General features: G+C 41.0%; 1 protein-coding gene across 11 annotated transcripts in view; it reads right to left on the reverse strand.

Annotated features, from left to right (window-relative positions):
- Positions 1-23271, reverse strand: part of ULK4 (unc-51 like kinase 4) — a 630679-nt gene that overhangs the window by 144287 nt on the left and 463121 nt on the right. For 9 of the 11 annotated variants that reach the window (XR_004264544.1, XR_004264543.1, XM_032264293.1 and 6 more), the window contains one exon: positions 7946-8131. The exons of the other annotated variants lie outside the window; for them this stretch is intronic. Coding sequence is in view for 7 of the 9 variants with exons in the window: in XM_032264293.1 (XP_032120184.1) it covers positions 7946-8131 (186 nt within the window). In the remaining 2 variants the exon portion in view is untranslated. The remainder of the gene's footprint in view (positions 1-7945; positions 8132-23271) is intronic. 11 annotated transcript variants of the gene reach the window in all.

A 23271-nucleotide genomic window follows, 5' to 3' on the forward strand; every position in this document is an offset into this window, starting at 1 on the left:
ACCCTAAAAACCCTGGAAGACAACCTAGACAATAGCATTCAGGCCATAGGCATGGGCAAGGACTTCATGACTAAAACACCAAAAGGAACGGCAACAAAAGCCAAAATAGATAAATGAGATCTAATTAAACTAAAGAGCTTCTGCACAGCAAAAGAAACTATCATCAGAGTGAGCAGGCAACCTGTGGAATGGGAGAAAGTTTCTGCAATCTATCCATCTGACCAAGGGCTAATACCCAGAATCTACAAAGAACTTAGATTTACGAGAAAAAAACAACCCCATTAAAAAGTGGGTAAAAGATAGGAACCGACACTTCTCAAAAGGAGACATTTATGCAGCCAAAAAACATTAAAAAAGCTGATCATAGCTGGTCATTAGAGAAATGCTAATCAAAACCACATTGAGACACCACCTCATGTCAATTAGAATGGCGATCATTAAAAAATCTGGAGACAACAAATGCTGGAGAGGATGTGGAGAAATAGGAACAATTTAACACTGTTGGTGGGAGCGCAAATTAGTTCAACCATTGTGGAAGGCAGTGTGGCGATTCCTCAAGGATCTAGAACTAGAAATACCATTTGACCCAGCAATCCCATTACTGGGTATATACCCAAAGGATTAGAAATCATTCTACTATAATGACACATGTATGCATATGTTTATTGCGGCACTGTTCACAAAAGCAAAGACTTGGAACCAACCCAAATGCCTATCAATGATAGACTAAATAAAGTAAATGTGGCACATATACACCATGGAATACTATGCAGCCATACAAAAGGATGAATTCGTGTCCTTTTCAGGGACATGGATGAAGCTGGAAATCATCATTCTCAGCAAACTGACACAAGAACAGAAAACCAAACACCACACATTGTCACTCATAAGTGGGTGTTGAATCATGAGAACACATGGACACAGGGAGAGGAATATCACACACCAGGGCCTTTCAGGGAATGGGGCGCTAGGAGGAGGGATAGCGTTAGAAGAAATACCTAATGTAGATGATGGGGTGATGGATGTAGCAAACCACCATAGCACATGTATACCTGTGTAACAAACCTGCACATTCTACACATTTATCTCACAACTTAAAGTATAATTTTTAAAAAAAAAAAGTAAAAATAAAAGAATGGCTGCAGAATTCCTAGTTTCCTCATCTGGTATCTTTAAAAAGGTAACGACTCTATACATGAAGAAATGCTACAGTACACTCATTTTCAGCAACACAACATGTCTGTTCTCCTTGCAGTGAGAAGGACCGGTGACCTACATGAGAATTCAGAAGGAACATGATGGTGAGCACAGCGAGACTTTCTGAAGGCCACAGGGTCAAGATTCTTCATGGAATAGACATTTGTAACAAATCCTCAATACTAATCATCTTCAGAAAATTACCCCAAATCACACTCCTTCCACCTCTGCTGCACCAGGTAGACGGGTGAGAAGGTGACAGAGAGCAGAAAAAATTTCTCCCATGGACTGTTTTTCTTCTTTCAGAGAGTAGTGGATAGCTTATACTTAGGCCAATTTTAGGCACAGAACACATTTGTGGTGGTTCATGTGTAGTCAATATTTTGAGCGCTGGAGTAAGCTAGCTTTAATTAAGAGACAAGCAGCTAATCTACAATCATTGGCCTGGGAGAACTCCCATTGATATCCAGTTTAAGGGAAAGGTAAACTTGGGAGAACTTGAAGGATTTCCATCACATTTTTGAAGCTAAAGCGGAAAGTGTAATTATAAAACCTCCCAACTTCCTGTTAAATTACAGCAGATAATTAAATCGTTAGGTTTCTTCAACATTTTCTGGATGCTCTAAATACAGACTAAGTAAGAAAGAGCACCCTAGAGGCAAAACACATCCCACCTCCATTAGCAGAAATTAAACATCCTATTGCTTTGTTAGTGAAAAATACAGTTTTAGAGAGTGACTGTCACAAGATTGGAACTTTAAACAAAATGTCAAGAATCCAGGGCCCTTTCAGTGATGCACAGGGAGGAATCTGCCACGTTTATTCCCCAAGGCGATTCTCTGACAACCATGGTTTACCAGTCACTGACATGCTCATTACCTGTAAATTACGGGGTCAAACATATCCGGGCCTGCCCTCTCTGAATCCATCCAGGCTGGCTCAGCTTCCAGTACAGGAGGCCACTCTTCCCTCAGGGCCTGAAAGGAGGTGCTCCACCAGCTCAGAATGCTCTTCTTTTTAGACGCGCTCCTGGTGGGGGTGTGTGCTTAATGAATATCCACTGACTAGGTGGTCCTCAGGGAGCTTGTCTTTTCCTCCTTAACTTCTTATGGTCAAGAAAATGCATTTTCAGGCTCCCTTAATCCAATTACTGGCACCAGGTAATAAATCTAGATTGCCTCTCTTTCTCTATGGAATCTGATTCTTCTGCTCCAGTGAGCGAGCGCAGCCTGAGAGCTGCGTCTCCCCAGAGTCACGGGAATTGCTGCTTGTACTCCTTATATCAGTGAAGTTCCTGTCCTCTACCCACATGCATATCCAATCTCATGCAGTCCTCAGAAACTTGACAGGGATACCGTGGAGGAGACCGAAGCTTCAGAATCTGGGGTAACTACATGTCTTCTATGGGCCTTCTCAGTCTGAACTATGTGTGTCTGCCAAGTGCTAACACGAGCTCCCAATAGGGACTCAAGAGCAAAGATGAACTGCCAATAACAAAATCGCTGTATTTTATGAACATTCCTTATTCAGCTCAGTAAATACTTACCAAACACCTATTCTGTGATGGCTACTATGGTAAAGTTCCATTTCACTGTGAGGAAAACTAATTCGGTAAGGACACTGCCAGAGCCTTTGGTTTCAGAGACCAGAATTCCTTAATTTCACCAAGAACGTCCAAACTCCAAATGCTCCTAAAGCTCATGTCTAGTAAAGCTCTGGCGTTCCCCAGCCCATTTCTTATGTCTTCCTAATCTGGCTCCATGGATTCCTGGGCCTTTGGTCAGGACACACTTCTTCCTGCTCAGCGTGTAGAATACCAACAACTTCCAACACTCAGCTTAAACACCCTCTCCTGCCAGCTTCCTCCCCTACATGATCGTTCCTGAGGAAGCTTCCTGGCTCCTGCACCTAGCACTGACTGGATTCTGCTTTGTAGTGAAGCTGGTTGCTTCCGTGTCTCTCTGGCTAGAGATCCCTGAGGGCAGGGAGCAGCAAGATCAGATCTTACTGTTCCAGTATCCCCAGTGCAGTGCTTTGCACACAGTCATAACTCTATCCATGACTTGTTTTTCTATGACTAAAAGAGTGAATCTCTCAGATGCTGTCTGGATCAAAGTTCAGTCAAATTCTGCCGGACAAATACCTGTGGAATTCAGATCAGGCCTTGGCAAAGCAACAGCCTGGGGCCAGCTACTTGGAGGGAAAACGGGCTGGGGCAATCCGACCTGGGCTTGATACCAGCTCTACCATTTCCTAGTTGGTGGCCTTGGAAATTATTTCCATTTTACAGGTTATATGTCTCCCTGAGCCTTAGTTTATAACCTGTAAAATCGGAATAATTTGGGAACAATCACTGGAACTGATCTCTAGGGATGCTGTCAAAACGAAAGGAGATTAATGCACCAAAAATCCCAACACAGGGACTTCCACACAGTAGTAAGCAACATCTGATAAACACCTTTTATATGGCAGATACCGTAACATTCCGAAGATACAGCAAATAACAAGACCGACCACATTAGTACCCCGGAACAAGGGTAATGTAAAGACAGGAACAGAAAGTAAGCCAACAATTACAAAACAGCAGCTGCCAGAGAACTGAAAACAGAGAACAGCAGAACAAAGAGGAAGGAGGACTGAATCAGTCCAGAAGCACGAGATGGGTGTATCGCATTCCTCTTCGGGTAACTTGCTATTTCTCTCCAAATGTACTAATCTCCCTACAGATGCTCCCTGACTAATGATGGGGCTACTTCCCAATAAACCCATCAGAAGTTAAAAACAACGTAAGTCAGAAATGCATTTAGTACACCTAATCTGCAAACCATCATAGCACAGGTAGTGTGCTCAGAACACTTACATCAGCCTACAATTGAGCAGAATCATCTAATACAAACCCTATTTTGTAATACAGTGTGGAGTATCTCATGCAATTTATTGAAGACCATATTGAAAGTGAAATGTAGAACGGTTGTATGGGTACTTGAAAAACAGTTTCTGCTAAATGAGCATCAGTTTTGCCCCATTGTAGGGTTGAGAAATCCTGAGTTGAACAGTGGTAAATCGGAGACCATCTGTCTTCCGTTTAATCAGAACTGAGCTCAGGAGGAGCAAGTCCAAGGTCACACCTGAGCTGACCAGGGCCCCTAGAATCTCTGATTGCATGTTTTATATGACTTGGCCTGATGCTGACTGACCCACGGTAAATCAGAAATCTTTCAGAAGATTCTGAGGCATTTATCACAATGGCAGGCCCGGAAACATTATGGACATTCCTGAACAACTGAAGTAGAGTCATCAAAGGGTTAGAGTGACCTTCATAGACACCCTCCAGAGGAGGGTAGAAAACCGTGTATTTTAACTCTTGGGACTGTCCAGGCTCTTTCTGTTGCTGAGCAAACAGTTGTTGTAATCCCAAACCAGAACATTTTTGCATCTTACTTCCTAAACACCAGAGAAAGGTTCCACAGTTCCTTGGAGGAATGGCTGATTCCAAGGCTGGAGCAGGGATACAACATGAGCCTGGAATATCACATTATGGCGGAAAGCGCTCCCCACATCCCCCCAAAAAGATGCAGAATGTCAAAAGACGGCAGACATCCAAAAGCCATTCCCTTTAGCCAAATCTGGGGCAGCTGTGGATTGTCACCCACTGAAAAAAATCCATGAGCCAATCCTGATAATAACATATGTTTTAAACAATCAATAAATAGGACAGAGAAGGTGGGACATCAATGTAGGACACATTTTTAAATGTGGTGTACACACACGATGGATTATTAGTCAGCCTTTAAAAAGGGAAGAAATTCTGGCACGTGCTACATCATGCATTAACCTTGAAGCCACTCTACTGAGTGAAACAAGCCAGACACAAATGGACAAATTCTGTGTAATTCCACTCGTACGAGGGACCTAGGGTGGTCACAGTCATGGAGACAGGAAGTCGAGTGGTGGTTGTCAGGCACTGGGAGGAGGAGGAGTGGGAAGTGACTGTTTCACAGGCACAGGGTTTCCGTCTGGGAAGACGGGAAGGCTGTGGGGATGGACAGCAGTGACGGCCGTACCACAATGTGAACGTGCTGGACGCCACTGAACCACAGACTTAAAAATAATCCAAGCAACAAATTTTATGTTATATACATTTTACCACAATAAAAAGAAAACAGATGAGCAGCACCAGGACCAACTCTTATTTTCGCACAGAAAGGCAAAAATCACTGGGATTCAACTTTTCTTCCACACACAAAATCTGCCTGGCCCTATGTGGTAGGTCAGAAATTATACAGAAGTCATTTTATTACTTTTTAAATTGTATTATTATTATTATTATTTTGAGACAGAGTCTCTGTCATCCAGGCTGGAGTGAAGTGGCGCGATCTCAGCTCACTGCAACTTCCACCTCCTGGGTTCAAGCAATTCTCCTGCCTCAGCCTCCAGAGTAGATGGGATTACAGGCACACTTCACCACACCCGGCTAATTTTTGTATTTTTTACTAGAGATGGGGTTTCGCCATTTTGGCGAGGCTGATCTCGAACTCCTGATCTCAAGTGATCTGCCTGCTTCGGCCTCCTGAAGTGCTGGGGTTACAGGCATGAGCCACTGCACTTGGCTAGAAGTTATTTTAAATAGTAAAGCAAATTAAAAGATGGTAGAATCTATTTATTTCAACGAAGTTGGGGTCTAATTAATTAATCTCTATAATTAATTTGATCAGTGTTTCAGTAAATAACATAACTTATTTCCAAAGACAGGTCCATAATATTGCAATTCTAAAATCTAGAAAACTCTGAAAATCAAAACGTTTTTTTGTAAGTTTTGTTCAAAAACACATTTGGTAGAAAAACCTGACCTGAACTCACATGAGCCTATGTTTGGTCTTTCATTGCCCCTGCTTGGCATAACTATTCATACATTTTGCCGCAGAAATATCACTGTGCTTATGATGGCATCGCCTGAGGGTCTCCTATGGGCATCATATAATATACAGTATGAATACCATGACAAAACTGAAAATTCTAAATTAAAACAAAAATCTGGTCCTGAGTTTCAAAGAGACTGTAGATCGCTATAAAATTTAACCATATCAGATATCAGACCGATATTTTCCAAGTTTTCGACATCCTCTACCAAATTCACAGTTTTGACATATCTACAGATCACTTACATTATTATATTCTCTAGCACTTGTCTTCAGATTGACTCACTTTTTTTCTTTAAATAAAGTAATCGTTGAAGAAACATCTCCACTGTAAAACATGAGCACTTGAGAGGCCTGCTCTGTCTAAAGGGGAAGTTTTGAAGGACTGCAGAGGTGTTATGCATGCAACAACAAACTGAAGCTTTTGCTTTGAATAACCAGAGAGACCAAAAGTAGGTGGAGATGAAATAACTGCATCACTACGTGAGACCACGTTATCTGGCGCTAGGCTGGTGCACCGTCTCCAAGACCTGCTCTCCTCAGAAGTATTCACCCCACGCTTGGGGAGCTGAGCTAGACCATCATAATACTCCCACTCAGGAATGGCTCCACTGAGATTAGTCAGTCTTGTTTGGGGCTGGGGGGAGAGGTCACGCCCATACAAAAGCACAATATTGCAGTGAGGGGCCAATCTCCTTTTCTCCCTTCTACTTCTGTCGCCCATCACCTGTCAGGCAGGTTCAGCTGGGTCACTCGCTGCAACTGTCTACTTATCAAATCAGTGCAAGGCACCCTGAGTACGGCTCTCTGCACATTCCGCAGCTTCCACCTGCCACAGGACACTTCAAGGTGTCAGGATCTAGAAGTCAACACAGACTGACAAACCAGAAGACGACAGGTGAATGGAACCTCCACCCTTTTCTAACTTCACTAGCGACTGTAAATAGAGCCCTTCAAAATCGGCAGAGAAAGATTTGCTGCAGAAAGTGAACAGGTTTTCGAAAGTACTTTCAAATAGACATCAGCTATATATGCATTTTAAAATAAAGTAAGTGAAGCAGAAGGGAAAGTTTTTCCTTACAGTAGAATGCTGGGAGTTAGAAATGTTGGGGATGAGAAAATATCCATTTTGCAACAACTACAAAACAATAATAACCAACTACACATAGATTAAACCAAGTGATCAAAATTGAAACCACCAATAAGGGGCGAACAGCCACCAAGAGCCTCTGGATGTGATGGAGAGGACCAATTTACTTCTAGATTACTCATGAATCAAATCGTGAAGAAACACCAAACAGACCCAAACTCGGGGAGACGCTACAAAATACCTGGCCTATAAGCTTCGAAAATATCATCAAAGACAAAGAATGACTGAAAGACTACCCCGGATTAAAGACTTATGTATACCAAAGCACATAATCCCCACTGTGTCCTATACCAGAAAAACAACTCTGAAAGCTATTGGGACAGACCCAACTAGAATATGGGCAGACGACTGGTAAGGGAATTTTATCAGTGTTAAATTTCCTGATTTTGACGAGTCAAGTAACAGAGTATCAATTTTACTTTAGGAAATACATACTTAGATGGTAACTGGTGTGAGGCACCGTGCCCCTAACTTAATCCCAAATGATTCAGAAATGCAGATCAATAGTATATGACAAATGTCAACAACAGGTGATTACGGAGAAAGGTAACTGGGAGTTCTTTACCACTCTTGCAAATTTTCTGGAAATCTGAAATTAGGTCCAAGAAATGGCTACTTACTGTCCATGTGGCTGCCAGCGAACTCACCCACAGTGTCCCGGGTTTCTGCGTGAACTCACCATTCTCCTGAGAATCCTTAACAGAAGCTTCTGCTCCTTTGGGTCCTCCTTGGATGTCAGTAAATGAGCAAAAATTTCCACATTTTCAGGAGAGAGGCTGTCTGGGTTTTCCCCTCCATACAGCTGAACCAGTATAGACAGACACTTGGACGAGACATCAAAAATCTCAAGATCTTCATTAGGAAGCTGAAAATTAACAAATATGACTATTTAAATTCCGTTGAAGGTGGTATTAGTATTACTCAGAAAGCACAATAAAACTTGGCTTAATAATGGGGTGTGAGCCTGAGTAGTCTGCAAAATACTTTTTTACTTTTGTTGTTGTTTTGAGACAGGGTCTCACTCTGTTGCCTAGGCTGGAGTGCAGTGGTGTGATCACAGCTCACTGTAGCCTCAACCTCCTGGGCTCAAGTGATCCTCCTGCCTCAGCCTCCCAAGTAGCCGGGAGCAAAGGCACACAGCATCATCATGCCCAGCTAATTGTTTTTTTTTGGGGGGGTGCGGGGTAGATATGTGGCTCCCTATGTTGCCCAGGCTAGTTTTGAACTCCTGGGTTCAAGGAATCCCCTTTCTTCAGCCTCCCAAAGTGCTGGGATTACAGCCATGAGCCACTGTGCCCAGCCTAAACACTTTTTAAATGTATCTTTTTCAAAGTGTATACAGCTGCTCAAACAAAGCTAACAGCACAAAATCAGAAGGTCCTATACAGTCCTTTCTTCTTTTTTCTATAATTTTTATTGATACATAATTATACATTTTATGGGGTACAGTGTGAGGTTTTGATACACATATACAATGTGTAATATTCAAATTACGGTAATTAACATATCCATACATATATCCTTTACTTGTGATGAGAACATTCAGAATCCTCTCTTCTAGCTATTTTGAAATATACATTGTATTTACTATAATGTGGTGAAACCCTAGCCCCACATTCCTCTACTGAATTGTAACTTTGTACCCACTGGCTTGCATCACAGTAACTCTATATTTAGCCTTTTGAACAACTGCCAGACCATTTTCCAAAGCCGCGGCTTGTACCAGCAATGTATGAAAAGTCCATTTTCACTGATAATTGTTATTATCTGTCCTTTTCATTGTAGTTATCCTAGCAGGTCTGGAGTAGTCAACCCTGATGGCTAATGATGGGGAGTGTCTTTTCAGGTGCTGATTGGCCATTTGCATATCTTTGGAGAACTGGCTGTGCAGACCCTTAGCCCATTTAAAAATCAGGTCATTTGTCTTCATATGGTTGAGTTCTAAGAGTTCTTTACATATTTTAAATACAAGTCCCTAATAATTATATTATAAATAAAAACTTTTTTTTTTCCTTTCTGCAAGTTGTCTTTTCACTTTCTTGATATTGTGCTTCAAAGTAAAAAATGTTTTTAATTTTGAAAAACTCTGACAACTTTTTTTACTTGGGTATATGTATGATTTCAGCAACATATAGCTAAGAATGTTCTCATTATTTATTTGTTTTTGTTTTTGAGACAGCATCTCTCTGTCACCCAGGCTGGAATGCAGTCATGCAAAAGGCTCACTGCAGCCTCAACCTCCTGACTCCCAGCAATCCTCTCACCTCAGTCTCCTGAGTAGCTCAGACCACAGGGATGCACTGTCACACCCAGCTAATATTTAAATTTTGCATAGAGATGGGTCTCACCATGTTGCCGAGGCTAGCCTTGAACTCTTGGGCTCAAGCAGTTATCCTGCCTTGTCTTCCCCAAAGTGCTGAGTACAGGCAAGAGCCACCGTACCCAGTCATGCCCATGTTTTCTTCTAAGAGTTTTATAGCTTTAGCTTTTTACATTGGGTCTTTGATGCATTTTGAGTTAATTTTTACATATGGTGTAAGCAGAAGTCCAATTTTTTTCTTTTGCATGTGAATTAACCTTTTGAGATATTTGTAGATTCGCATGCAGTTCTATGAACCAATACAGAGAGATTCCATATATACTTCATCCAGTTTCCCCAATGGAAACATCTTGTATAATAACTATGGTACAATATCACAACTAGGAAATTAACCATCAACCTTATTCTGATTTTACTTTTGTGTGTGTGTGTGTGTACACACATTGTATTTATCTCTGTGCAACTTAATCACATGTGTAGATTTGATGATGACCACCACCACCAAGATAAGAATTCCATCACAAGGATCCCATTTCAGTAAGAGTCAACTCTCACTCTCCTTCAGTGGTAGCCCCTGGTGACCACAAACTGGTTTGCCATTTTCTCATTTCAAGTATGTTACATAAACGGAATCGCACTGTATATATGGTTTTCTTCACTCAGCATAATTTCTTTAAAATCCATTCAAGCTTTTTGTATATCAATAGTTCATTTCTTTTTATTATTGAGTAGTATTCCATGACATAGATGTACCATAGTTTAACTAACTCACCATAAAGGAAATTTGAGTTGTTCCCAATTTGGAGCTATTCCAAATAAAACTACTGTGAACATCTGTACTAGTTTTCGTGTGAACATTAGCTTTCACTCCTCCAGGATAAATGCCAAGAGTACAAGGGCTGGGTTGTATGGGAGACTCATATTTAGTTTTTTAAGAAACTGCCAAACTGTTTTCCAAGGCGGCTATAGTGTTTTACCATTTTATATTCCTAGCAATGTCCAAAAGATCCAGTTTCTCAGCCTCTCCCCAGCACTTAGTGTTACTTTTTTTTTTTTTTTTTTTTGCCATTCTGATAAACAGGTGATGGTATCTCATTGTAGTTTAAATAAGTCACATTTCCCTGGACGTCTTATCATGTATTCATGACTTTTGCCCTTTCTTAACTGGATGTTTATTTCTTTATTCTTGATATTTGAAAGTTCTTTAAACATTCTAGATACAACGCCTTTCTCAGATATATGGTTTTGAAAATATTTTCCCCCAGTCTGTAGTTTGCCTTTTTATCCATTTTACTGAGTCTTCTGCAGAGAAAAAAAGTTAATTTTGATGAAGTCCAATCACTGGTTTAGCTCTTAGCAACTGTGCTTGTGGTGGCACGTACAACAAACTCTTTGCCAAAACACGTGTCCTGAGGACTTTCTCCTGTATTTTTTTCCAAATGTTTTATAGTTTTATATTTTACGTCTAACTAACTTACATTTAAATTAACTTAATTTGGGGTTAATTTTTATATAAAATACTAGGTGTAGGTAGAGGATTTTATTGTTTTGTTTTGCCACCGTGCATCCAATTGCTCCAGCACCATTCTTGAAAAGGCTGCTGTCCTGTGGTATTGCATGTTTAATGAGCTGGCAGCTAGAGAAAGCTGGTCTCAGAAAGGCAGAGGAGCCTTGTCTTGCGAGAATTAGAGCCGAGGGGCTCCATAGTCCTCTGGCATCACTTCCTTTTGTATCTATGGTTAGAAACGTACATGATAGGAACTCTAGGTTATGGATCCCTCTTTTAGGGTCTCTGGTCAACGTGGCCACAATGTGACACTTAATGCAGCGTTCCTGTTTCAGGCAGTCACCTGCGAGGGTGCCTGCATGCGTGCATGGGAACTGTTCAAATCTTGGACCCCTGATGATCCTTGGAGCCACCCGACCCTTCTGCCACAATTTCTGTTTCAACCATGAGACAGTCAGTCACACAAGGGATTCACCTGGCACACAGACTGCCCATCACTGCCTGCACTAGGTCCAGCTTGACTTTACCGGAAAAGTTGACAAGCTCGTACCCACAGGATGTGGTAGGATGGGCCCAGCTGTGTACTGTACTGGAAAAATAAGCAGGAATGGCACCGCGGAACTTCTTTAGCACTCACGATCGTTCTTTTCTTTCTCTTTAGGTTTTAGTCCATCCTTCTGTTTAAGCCTTTGATCTGAGACTGAGCATTCGCTTCATGCTCACGCATTTTCTCGTCTTCTGCTTCCCCATGGTCGTGTCAGACTGTGGCTTCCTCTGGAATCTACTGTTAGTGTACGTTAGTAACAGAAATGCAACTGATTTTCTACTGAGGTATAACTGATATACAAAAACGTGCACGTACTTACTGTATACGTTTTGAAAAGTTTGTTTATTGATCTTGTATCCTGAAACCTTGTTGAACTCACTTATTAATACTAGGGGTCTTCTTGAAGCTTCTTTGGCATTTTCTACATAGATAATTGTGTCACCTGCAAATGCAGATAGGTTTATTTCTTCCTTTCTTCCTTTGCAATGGGGATTCCTTTTATTTCTTTCCTCATCCTACTGCACTGGCTAGAACTTCCTCTAGGATGTTAAATGAGCTTAGTGTGAGTAGACACTCTGCCATGTACCCAATCTTAGAGAAAAAGGATTTAGTAATTCATTATTAAGTACTATGCTAGCTGTAGATTTTTATAGATGCCATTTATCAGGTTAAGAAGGTTCCCTCTCTAATTCTAGTGTGATAATTTTTTATCATGAATAGATGCTGGTTTTGTCAATTACTTTTTTCTCTATCAATGTATATAATCATGTAGTATTTAACCTGTTTATATGGTAAAATACATTAACTGATGTTTTAATGTTGAACAAGCCTTACATTTCTGGAATAAATCCTGCTCTGTTCATTCTCTTTATACATTGACGTATTTGAATTGCTAATGTTTTGCTGAGGAGTTTTATATCTAAGTTTACAAGAGATACTGGTTGTAGTGTTTTTTGAAGTAAACTTTCTTTGTCTTAGTTTAGTCATCTAGTAATCGTACAACATTTCGTTTCCATTAACAATAGCTTTTCCTGTGTTGCCAGCACTGTAAGATATATTTAACCCTTCTCTATTTTCATAGACATAAGATAGTGAAGGACAGCAATCCCTAAGAGATGGGACACAAATAGGATGAGACCTCTCCTACTGTCCCAGATTAGAGACTTGAGAGAGTTTTCAGGCCTATGTGCAGCGAGGACAGCAGAGGTGGATCCCAGTGGATTCCTTAAGTTGAGGAGACAGAGCAAAAAGTCCTGAAAGACCAAGATGGCTAGAGCTAACAGGATGAAGTAACAGAGAGAACAAATTGGGGCGAGGCTCACTCCGGAAGAAACAGATAACTTGGGTAGCACATTATCCATTAGAGAAAATAAATTTATGGCTAAAAATCATCCTACAAAAAAACAAAGCAACAACAAAAACATAAATACTCCAGAGTCAGATGGCTTTACCGGTGAATTCTCCCAAACATTTAAGGAAGAAGTAATACCAATTCTACCCAAAGTCTTCCACAAAACTAAGAAAAAGGGAACACTTCTGAACTCATTCTCTGAGGGGAGTATAACCCTGATACCCAAACCAGAAAAAAAATTACAAACAACAACAATAAAAACAAAAGCCCACTATAGGTCAATATTCCTTAAGAACACGCATGCCAAAACCCTGAATAAGATAGCAGCAAACCAAATCAGCAATATGTGAAGAGTATTATAGATCATTACCCTAGGAATTCAAAATTAGTTTAACATCTGAAAATCAATCAATGCTACACGCAATAGCATTAGAAGAACAGAAACGACATGATCTTCTCAACAGTCACAAAAGCAGCACTTCACAAAACGTATTAAAAACACTCAGCAAGTTAGGAACAGAAGGGAACTTTCTCAACTGATAAAAGACATCTATTAACAACCTATTGCTAACATACTTAATGACAAAAGAGTGAACTTTCTTCCCCTAAGATCATGAACAGAGATGTCCACTCTTCCTGTAGTCATTATTATAACGGAGGTTCTATCTAGAAAAATACGTAAGAAAACTAGCACCCAAAAAGAAGCAAAACTATCTCTATTTGCAGAAGACAATCTTATACATAGAAAATCCTAAGGAACCCTTTAAAAAAAACTTTTAGGACTAAAACAAGTTCAGCAAGGCTGCAGGATATGAGATCAATATACAAAAATCAATTTTTTTTTTTTTTTTTTGAGATGGAGCCTTGCTGTGTCACCAGGCTGGAACGCAGTGGCACAATCCTGGCTCACTGCAACCTCCACCTCCTGGGTTCAAGCAATTCTTCCACCTCAGCCTACTGAGTAGCTGGGACCACAGGCACATGCCACCACATCCGGCTAATTTTTGTATTTTTAGTAGAGACGGGGTTTCACCCTCTTGGCCAGGATGGTCTCCATCTCTTGACCTTGTGATCTGCCCACCTCGGCCTCCCAAAGTGCTAGGATTACAAGCGTGAGCCACCGCGCCCAGCCAAAAATCAATTGTATTTCTACACACTAACAATGAACAATCTGGAGTTGAAATTAAGAAAATAAGTTCATTTATAATAGCACTAAAATAAATGGCATATTTAGGAATAAAGGCAGCAAAAATATAATACATAAAGTACAAAACACTATAAAAACATTAAAAAATTAAAGTCTACATAAATTTAAAAAAACTTGCATTGTTCATAAATTAGAAGACTGAACATTGTGAAGATGGCAACACACACAAAACTGATCTACAGATTCAAAGCATTCTCTATCAAAATTACAGTTGTCTAGTTTGGCACAAATTGATGAGCAGATCCTAAAATTCATATGGAAATGCCAGCAACCAAGAATAGCCAAAACAACATTACAAAAGAAGAACAAGGTTGGAAGACTCCAACTTCCTAATTTTAAAATTTACTAGAAAGCAACAGTAATCCAACAAATGTGGCATTGGCCATAAGAGAGCTATACAGACCAACAGGATAGAATTAAGAGCCCAGACAAATCTTTACATGTATGTCAATTGGTTTTTAACAAGGGTTCCAAGACAATTCAATAGGGGGAAATAGTCTTCTCTACAAATGGTGCTGAGACAACTGGATATCTACATATAAAAAAAAATTGGACCCTACATCACACCATATACAAAAATGAACTTGATTGGTGGCTGGCAAGATGGCCGAATAGGAAGAGCTCTGGTCTGCGGCTCCCAGCAACATCAGCACGGAAGGTGGCTGACTTCTGCATTTCCAGCTGAGGTCCTGGCTCATCTCACTGGGACTGCTTAGACAGTGAGTGCAGCCCACAGACGGCGAGCTGAAGCAGGGTGGGGCACTGCCTCACCCAGGAAGCACAAAGGGTCGGGGAACTCCCTCTCCTAGCCAAGGGAAGCCATGAGGGACTGTACCCTGAGGAACAGTGCACCCCAGCCCACATGCTATGCTTTTCCCATGGTCTTTGTAACCTGGAGAGCAGGAGATTCCCTCAAGTGTCTACAAAACCAGGGTCCTGGGCCTCAAGCACAAAACTGGGTAGCCCTTTGGACAGACACCCAGCTGGCTGCAGAAGTGTTTTTTCATATGCCAGTGGCGCCTGGAATGACAGCGAGACAGAACCGTTCACTCCCCTGGAAAGGGGGCTGCAGCCAGGGAACCAAGTACTCTAGCTCAGCGATACCACCCCCACAGAGCCCAGCGAGCTAAGACACTCTGGCTTGGAATTCTTGCAGCCAGCACAGCAATCAGAAGTCGACCTGGGACACTTGAGCTTGGTTGGGGGAGAGGCATCCACCATTGCTGAGGCCTGAGTAGGCGGTTTTCCCCTCACAGTGTAAATGAAGCCTCCAGGAAGTCCGAACTGGATGGAGCCCACCACAGCTCGGCAAAGCTGCTGTAACCACACTGCCTCTCTAGATTCCTTCTCTCTGGGCAGGGCATCTCTGAAAGAAAGGCAGCGGCCCCCGTCAGGGGCTTACAGATCAAACTCCCATCTCCCCGGGACAGAGGACCTGAGGGTAGGGGTGGCTGTGGGAGCAGGTTCAGCAGACTTAAACGTTCCTGCCTGCTGGCTCTGAAGAGAGCAGCCAATCTCCTAGCACAGCACTCGAACTCTGCTACGGGACAGACTGCCTCCTCAAGTGGGTCCCTGAGCCCATGCCTCCTGACTGGGAGACACCTACCAGCAGGTGTCAACAGACACCTCATACAGGAGAGCTCCGGAGGCAGCTGGTGTGTACCTTTCTGGGACGACACTTCCAGAGGAAGGAGCAGGCAGCAATCTTTGCTGTTCTGCAGCTTCCGCTGGTGATACCCAGGCAAACAGGGTCTGGAGTGGACCTCCAGCAAACTCCAGCAGACCTGCAGCAGAGGGTCCTGTTAGAAGAAAAACTAACAAACAGAAAGAAACAGCATCAACATCAACAAAAAGGACCTCCACACAGAAACCCCATCCGAAGGTCACCAACAACAAAGACCAAAGGTAGATAAATCCATGAAGATGAGAAAAAAACAGTACAAAAAGGCTGAAAATTCCAAAAACCACAATGTCCCTTCTCCTCCAAAAGATCACAACTTATTGCCAGTGAGGAAACAAAACCGGACGGAGAATGAGTTTGACGAATTGACAGAAGCAACTCCTCTGAGTAAAGGAGCATGTTCTAACCCAATGCAAGGAAGCTGAGAACCTTGATAAAAGGTTAGAGGAATCGCTAACTAGAATAACCAGTGTAGAGAAGAACATAAATGACCTGATGGAGCTGAAAAACACAGCGTGAGAACTCTGTGAAGCATACACAAGTATCAGCAGGTATCGGTGATTCTGCTGAATCGATCGAGCGGAATAAAGGATGTCAGGGACTGAGGATCAACTTAATGAAATAAAGCATGAAGGCAAGATGAGAGACAAAAGAAAGGAAATGAACGAACAAAGCCTCCAAGAAATGTGGGACTATTTGAAAGACCAAACCTAGGTTTGATCGGTGTACCTGAAAGTGATAGGGAGAATGGAACCAAGTTGGAAAACACTCTTCAGAGTATTATCCAAGAGAACTTCCCCAACCTAGCAAGACACCAACATTCAAATTCAGGAAATACAGAAAATACCACAAAGATACTCCTTGAGAAGGGTAACCCCAAGGCACGTAATCATCAGATCCACCAAAATTGAAATGAAGGAAAAATGTTAAGGGCAGTCAGAGAGAAAGGTCGGGTTACCCACAAAGGGAAGCCCATCAGGGTAACTGCAGATCTCTTGGCAGAAACTATACAGGCCAGAAGAGAGTGGGGGCCAATATTTAACATTCTTAAAGAAAAGAACTTTCAGCCCAGAATTGCATATCCAGCCAAACTAAGCTTCATAAGCAAAGGAGGAATAAAATCCTTTTCACACAAGCAAATGCTGAGAGATTCTGTCACCACCAGGTCTGTTTTATAAGAGCTCCTGAAGGAAGCACTAAATATGGAAAGAAAAAACCAGTCACTGCAAAAATATACCAAATTATGAAGACCATCAATACTATAAAGAAACTGCATCAACAAATGGGCAAAATAACCAGCTAGCATTATAATGACAGGAATAAATTCACACATAACAATATTAACCCTAAATGTAAATGGGCTAAATGCCCCAATTAAAAGACACAGACTGGCAAATTGGATAAAGAGTCAAGACGCATCTGTGTGCTGTATTTAGGAGACCCATCTCACATGCAAAGATGCACGTAGGCTCAAAATAAAGGGATGGAGGAAGATTTACCAAGCAAATGGAAAGCAAAAATAGCAGGGGTTGCAATCCTAGTCTCTGATAAAACAGACTTTAAACTAACAGAGATCAAAAGAGACAAAGAAGGGCATTACGTAATGATAAAAGGATCAATGCAACAAGAAGAGCTAACTATCCTAGATATACATGCACCTAATACAGGAACACCCAGATTCATAAAGCAAGTTCTTAGAGACCTACAAAGAGACTTAAGACTCCCCCACAATAATAGTGGGAGACTTTAACACCCCACTGTCAATATTAGATCAACAAGACAGAAAATTAACAAGGATGTTCAGGACTTGCACTCAGCTCTGGACCAGGCAGACCTTACAGACATCTACAGAACTCTCCATCCCAAATCAATAGAATATGCATTATTCTCAGCACCACATCACAATTACTCTAAAACTGAACACATAATTGGAGGTAAAACATTCCTCAGCAAATGCAAATGAAGGGAAATCATAACAGTTTCTCAGATCACAGCACAATCAAATTACAACTCAGGATTAAGAAACTCACTCAAAACTGCAAAACTACATGGAAACTGAACAACCTGCTCTTAAATAACTACTGGGTAAATAATGAAATTAAAGCAGAAATAAATAAGTTATTTCAAACCAATGAGAACAAAGAGACAACATACCAGAATCTCTGGGTCACAGCTAAAGCAGTGTTTAGAGGGAAATTTATAGTACTGAATGCCCACAGGAGAAAGTGAGAAAGACCTGAAATCAACACCCTAACATCACAATTAAAAGAACTAGAGAAGCAAGAGAAAACAAATTCAAAAGCTAGCCGAAGACAAGACATAACTTCAGATCAGGGCAGAACTCAAAGAGATAGAGATATAAAAAAAAAAAAAAAAAAATCAGTCAATCCAGGAGTTAGTTTTTTGAAAAGATTAACAAAACAGGCCTCTAGCCAGGCTAATAAAAGGAAAAGAGAGAATAATCAAATATACAATAAAAAATGATAAAGGGGAGATCACCATGGATCCCACGGAAATACAAACTACCATCAGAGAATACTATGCACACCTATACACAAATAAACTAGAAAATCTAGAAGAAATGGATAAATCCCTGGACACACAGGCCCTCCCAAGACTAAATCAGGAAGAAGTCAAATACCTGAATAGACCAATAACAAGTTCTGAAATTGAGGCAGTAATAAATAGCCTACCAACCAAAAAAAGCCCAGGCCCAGACAAATTGACAGCCAAATTCTGCCAGAAGTACCATTCCTTCTGAAACTATTCCAAACAACAGAAAAAGGAGTACTCCTCCCTAAGTCATTTTATGAAGCCAGCTTCATATTGATATCAAAACCTGCCAGACACAATAAGCAAAGAAAATTTCAGGACAATATCCCTGATGAACATACATATTTCTTACAACTCACTAACTTAAAAAATGATCCAATTTTTGAAAGGGCAAAAGGTCGATCTGAACAAATATTTCTCCAAAGAAGGTATGAATACAGTCAATAAACACAGGAAAAGATGCTCAATATCATCTGCCATCAAGAAAATGCAAATCAGTGGGTGGGCATGGTGGGTTGCAACTGTAATCCCAGCACTCTGGGAGGCCAAGGTGGGCACATCACCAGAGGTCAGGACTTTGAGACCACCCTGGCCAACATGGTGAAACCTCATCTCTACTAAAAATACAAAAATTAGCTGGGCCTGGTGGCATGTGCCTGTAGTCCCAGCTATTTCGGAGGCTGAGTTAGAATTGCTTGAACCCAGGAGGTGGGGGTTGCTGTGAGCAGAGATCATGCCACTGTACTCTGGCCTGGGTGACAGATGAGACCAAAAAAAAAACAAAGAAAAAAGAAAATGCAAATTAAAACCACCATGATAATATTGCTTCATACTCCACAGAGGGAGTATAATAAAAAAACTCAGACAGTAACAAGCAGCTGGTGAGTATGTGGAGAAACGGAAATCCTCACAAACTGCTGGTGGAAATGTTAATGGTGCAGGCACTGGAAAATAGTCTAGCAGTTTCCTTTAAAGGTCAGACATAGATTTACATATGACCAGCTCCCAGATATATATTCAAGAAGAGAAACTGTATGTTTATACAGCAATTTGTACACAAATTTTCATAGCAATGTTATTCATAATACCCAAAATGTGAAAGCAACTGAATGTCCATCAACTGATGAACAGATACACAAATGCGATACATCTCATGGAGTATGATTTAGGAATAACGAGGGAGGAAGTACTGATCCTTGCTACAAGCATGAAGGAATCTTGAAAACATAAAGCGAACAACAAAAACAATCAAACTACGTATTTCCATACATATGAAATATCCCAAATAGCCAATTTATAGAAACAGAAAGTAAATTAGTGATTGATTAGAGTTGTAGGGGGAGGGAATGGGGAACGACTTTTAATGAGTATGAGGTTGCTGTTGGAGATGATGAAAATATTCTGCAGTCAGAAAATGGTTGCACAACATACAAAAATACTGAATTATGTACTTTTGAAGAGTTAATTGTATGATATGTGAATTAATGCTGAATGAAAGTGTTATTTAAAAACCAGTGGTAATTGTACATGAAGTGTTCAAGAAAACTGAAAAGGAAGAAATAATTTCTAATTCATTCTCTGAGTTCAGCATTATCCTGATACCCAAACTAGACAGTTACCTACTACCAGGGATGGCAAAAACAATACAAAACTAAACGAAGACAGCATAAGTAATGCCATTCTCCCATGCGTCTGTGTCTCTATATGGCTGTCTTCTCAAAAGGACAGCAGACATCCTGGATTAGGGACCCACCACGCTCTGGTATACCTCATCCTAACTCATTATATCTAAGAGCACTATTTACGAATGCAGCTATCCTAGAGTAGTGGAGGTTAGGACTTTAACATATCTTTTCCAGGGGGCACAAGTTACCCCATAACAATGTACCCCAACCACAAGATCTTCTCAGGAGAAAAAGCATTCGACAATATCCAACACTTATTTACAATGTAGAACTGGAGTAGAATGGAACTTCTAGTAAACCAAAGACAAAATCCTAAGATCCCCCAACCACCTGAATAGCCTTCTTTCTCAGCCACAGCACTCTAAAACCTAACCTGAAACACGGGTTCGGGGAAGTGGGGGGTCCAGACATGCCTCATTCCACCCTCCAGCATCAACATCAACACATACCTTTTGTCTGATAAGAAACATTCACAATCTATTCTCAGTGAAACCTGCTTAGAGGCTTCATCTGCATGATAGAATGTTCTCCACAACCTCTTATCATGACCCAGACATTCCTTTCTCTCTTTTTTTTTTTGTTTGTTTTTGAGACGGAATCTCACTCTGTCCCCCAGGCTGGAGTGCAGTGGTGAGATCTACGCTCACTGCAACCTTCGCCTCCCAGGTTCAAGCGATTCTCCTGCCCCAGCCTCCTGAGTAGCTGGGATTACAGGCGCATGCTGCCATGCCTGGCTAATTTTTGTGCTTTTAGTAGAGACAGGGTTTTGCCATGTTGGCCAGGCTGGTCTCAAACTCCTGACCTCAAGTGATCCACCTGCCTCGGCTTCCCAAAGTGTTGGGATTTCAGGCATGAGCCTGGCAACCTTTCTACTGACAATAACTCTTTCAACCAATTGTCAATCAGAAAAATTTTAAATCTACCTATAATCTGAAAGCCGCCCCTGACCCCTTTTCTGTGGACATTCCTAAACCAGATAAAGGTTGTGTAGGAGACTGAATGCTTCCCCGAGATTATGAAGACAGGCAGGATGTCTCTTCTCAACCCTGTTTGGAAAATTCCAGCCAAAGCAATCAGCACACCCCCTACCAGAAGTTCCACCCAGTGGCATCCAGATTGGAAAAATAGTAACATAGTAACTTTATTTGCATAAGTCTGATCCTGTATGTAGAATATCAGATATAATGAACAAACAAGGTACTAGAGTACATGACTGAGTTTAAGGATGCAGGATTCAAGAAAAACACACAACATCAACTATAATTTTCACATAAGTAGCAATCAGGAATTGAAATTAAAACAAACAATATCAGTATAATAGCATCGAAAAATTGAAAATGCTTAGGGATAAATCCGACACAGGATGAAGGATATACACATGAAAAATACAAAACATTGCTGAAAGTAAAAAGGACTTAAATAAATGGAGAGATACACCTTGTTCATTATCCAGATAACTTGATATTATTCCCAATATTTTCCCCAAATTACTCTGTATATTCAATACAATGTCAATAAAAACCCACAAGTTGTGGGGTTTTTTTATTTTATTTTTTTGTAGAAATCCACAAGCCACATCAACGTTTCATATGGAAACGTAAAGAACACGGAATAGCCAAAACAAATCTCAGGAGACGCCCATAGGCTCACACAGTCAACTGATTTCTGATAAAGGTCCATGGCAATAGAGCTGAGATTACATTTTCTTTTTTCTTGGGACAGAGTGGAGTGCAGGCTGGAGTGCAGTGCAATCTCGGCTTACTGCAACCTCTGCCTCCTAGGTTCAAGGGATTCTCATGCCTCAGGCTAAGTAGCTGGAATTAAAGGCATGCACCACAATGCCTGGCTAATTTTTTGTATTTTTAGTAGAGACAGGGTTTTGCTATGTTGCCCAGGTTGGTCTCGAACTCCTGGCCTCAAGTAATCTGCCTGCCTCGTCCTCTCAAAGTGCTGGGATTATAGGCATGAGCCACTGTGTCTGGCCAACAGAATACATTTTCAACAAATGCTCAAATATGCAAAACCATAAGCTTGTACCTAGCTTTTGCATCATGTAACAAAATGAACTGCAAAAGGATAAAAGGACTTGCAGTAGTCTGTTCTCATGTTGCTGATAAAGACATACCTGAGACTGGGTAATCTATAAGAAGAAAAGAGGTTTAATGGATTTACGGTTCCACATGGCTGGGGAGGCTTCCCATCATGCAGAAGGTGAAAGGTGCATGGCAGAAGACAAGAGAAGAATGAGAGCCAAGTGAAAGGGGTTTCCTCTTAAAAAACGATCTGCTCTTGTGAGACTTACACATTACCATGGGAACAGCAGGGGGGAACTGCCCCCATGATTCAATTATCTCCCACTGGTCCCTCCCACAACATGAGGGAATCATGGAAGCTACAATTCAAGATGAGATTTCGGTGGGGGCGCAGCCAAGCCCTATCAGGCGTGAATATAAAAGCCGAAACTATAAAACTGCTAAGAGAAAACACAGGAGAAAACATTTTGATCTTGGACTGGGGAAAGGTTTAATAGGTTTAATTGCAAAAACATGAATTACAAAAGGAAAAATTGATAAAGACTTTAAAAAATGCTCTTCAAAAGTCATTGTCTAGTTAATAAAATGATCAATAAAAAGTAGATATTACCACCACTACCCTCATCATCACAAAGTGTACCTTAATGGAGATCCATGGGAAAGTTTTCTTTCAAACTTAAAATCAGAGAATCTTTCTTGCCCCATGGAATGGTTTTCTTTTCGTTTCCTCCTCCTTTCTGGGCAATACACATCTTGTAAACTTGTAAATAACTATAAATATTTTTTGTCTGGCAACCAGGACTCCCCAAATCAAAACTATGACCCGACTTCAGTGATTTTGTTAGACTCCTTTTTCTGGAAACTTCACCCTGTATTATTTCTGTTGATGTCTTCATGCTTCCCACTTTACTTGGGGTTGCCAGACTTAGAAAAAGGGGTACCTGAATATATCTGAACTTCAGATTAAAAAAATCATTTTTACCCTAAGTATGTCCATTTGGCATCTTATATTTTCTGTCAACCCTAACTTTATTGCAAACATTCTTATCAGCCACCTCAAATACTTAGCAGGAGAGATGAGATATAAATACATACACATGTACAACTTGGAAATACCTCAT

This window comes from Sapajus apella, unplaced genomic scaffold (assembly GCF_009761245.1).
Source record: "Sapajus apella isolate SASKATOON/1434 unplaced genomic scaffold, GSC_monkey_1.0 scaffold143, whole genome shotgun sequence".
In the NCBI taxonomy this organism is placed as follows: Eukaryota; Metazoa; Chordata; class Mammalia; order Primates; family Cebidae; genus Sapajus; species Sapajus apella.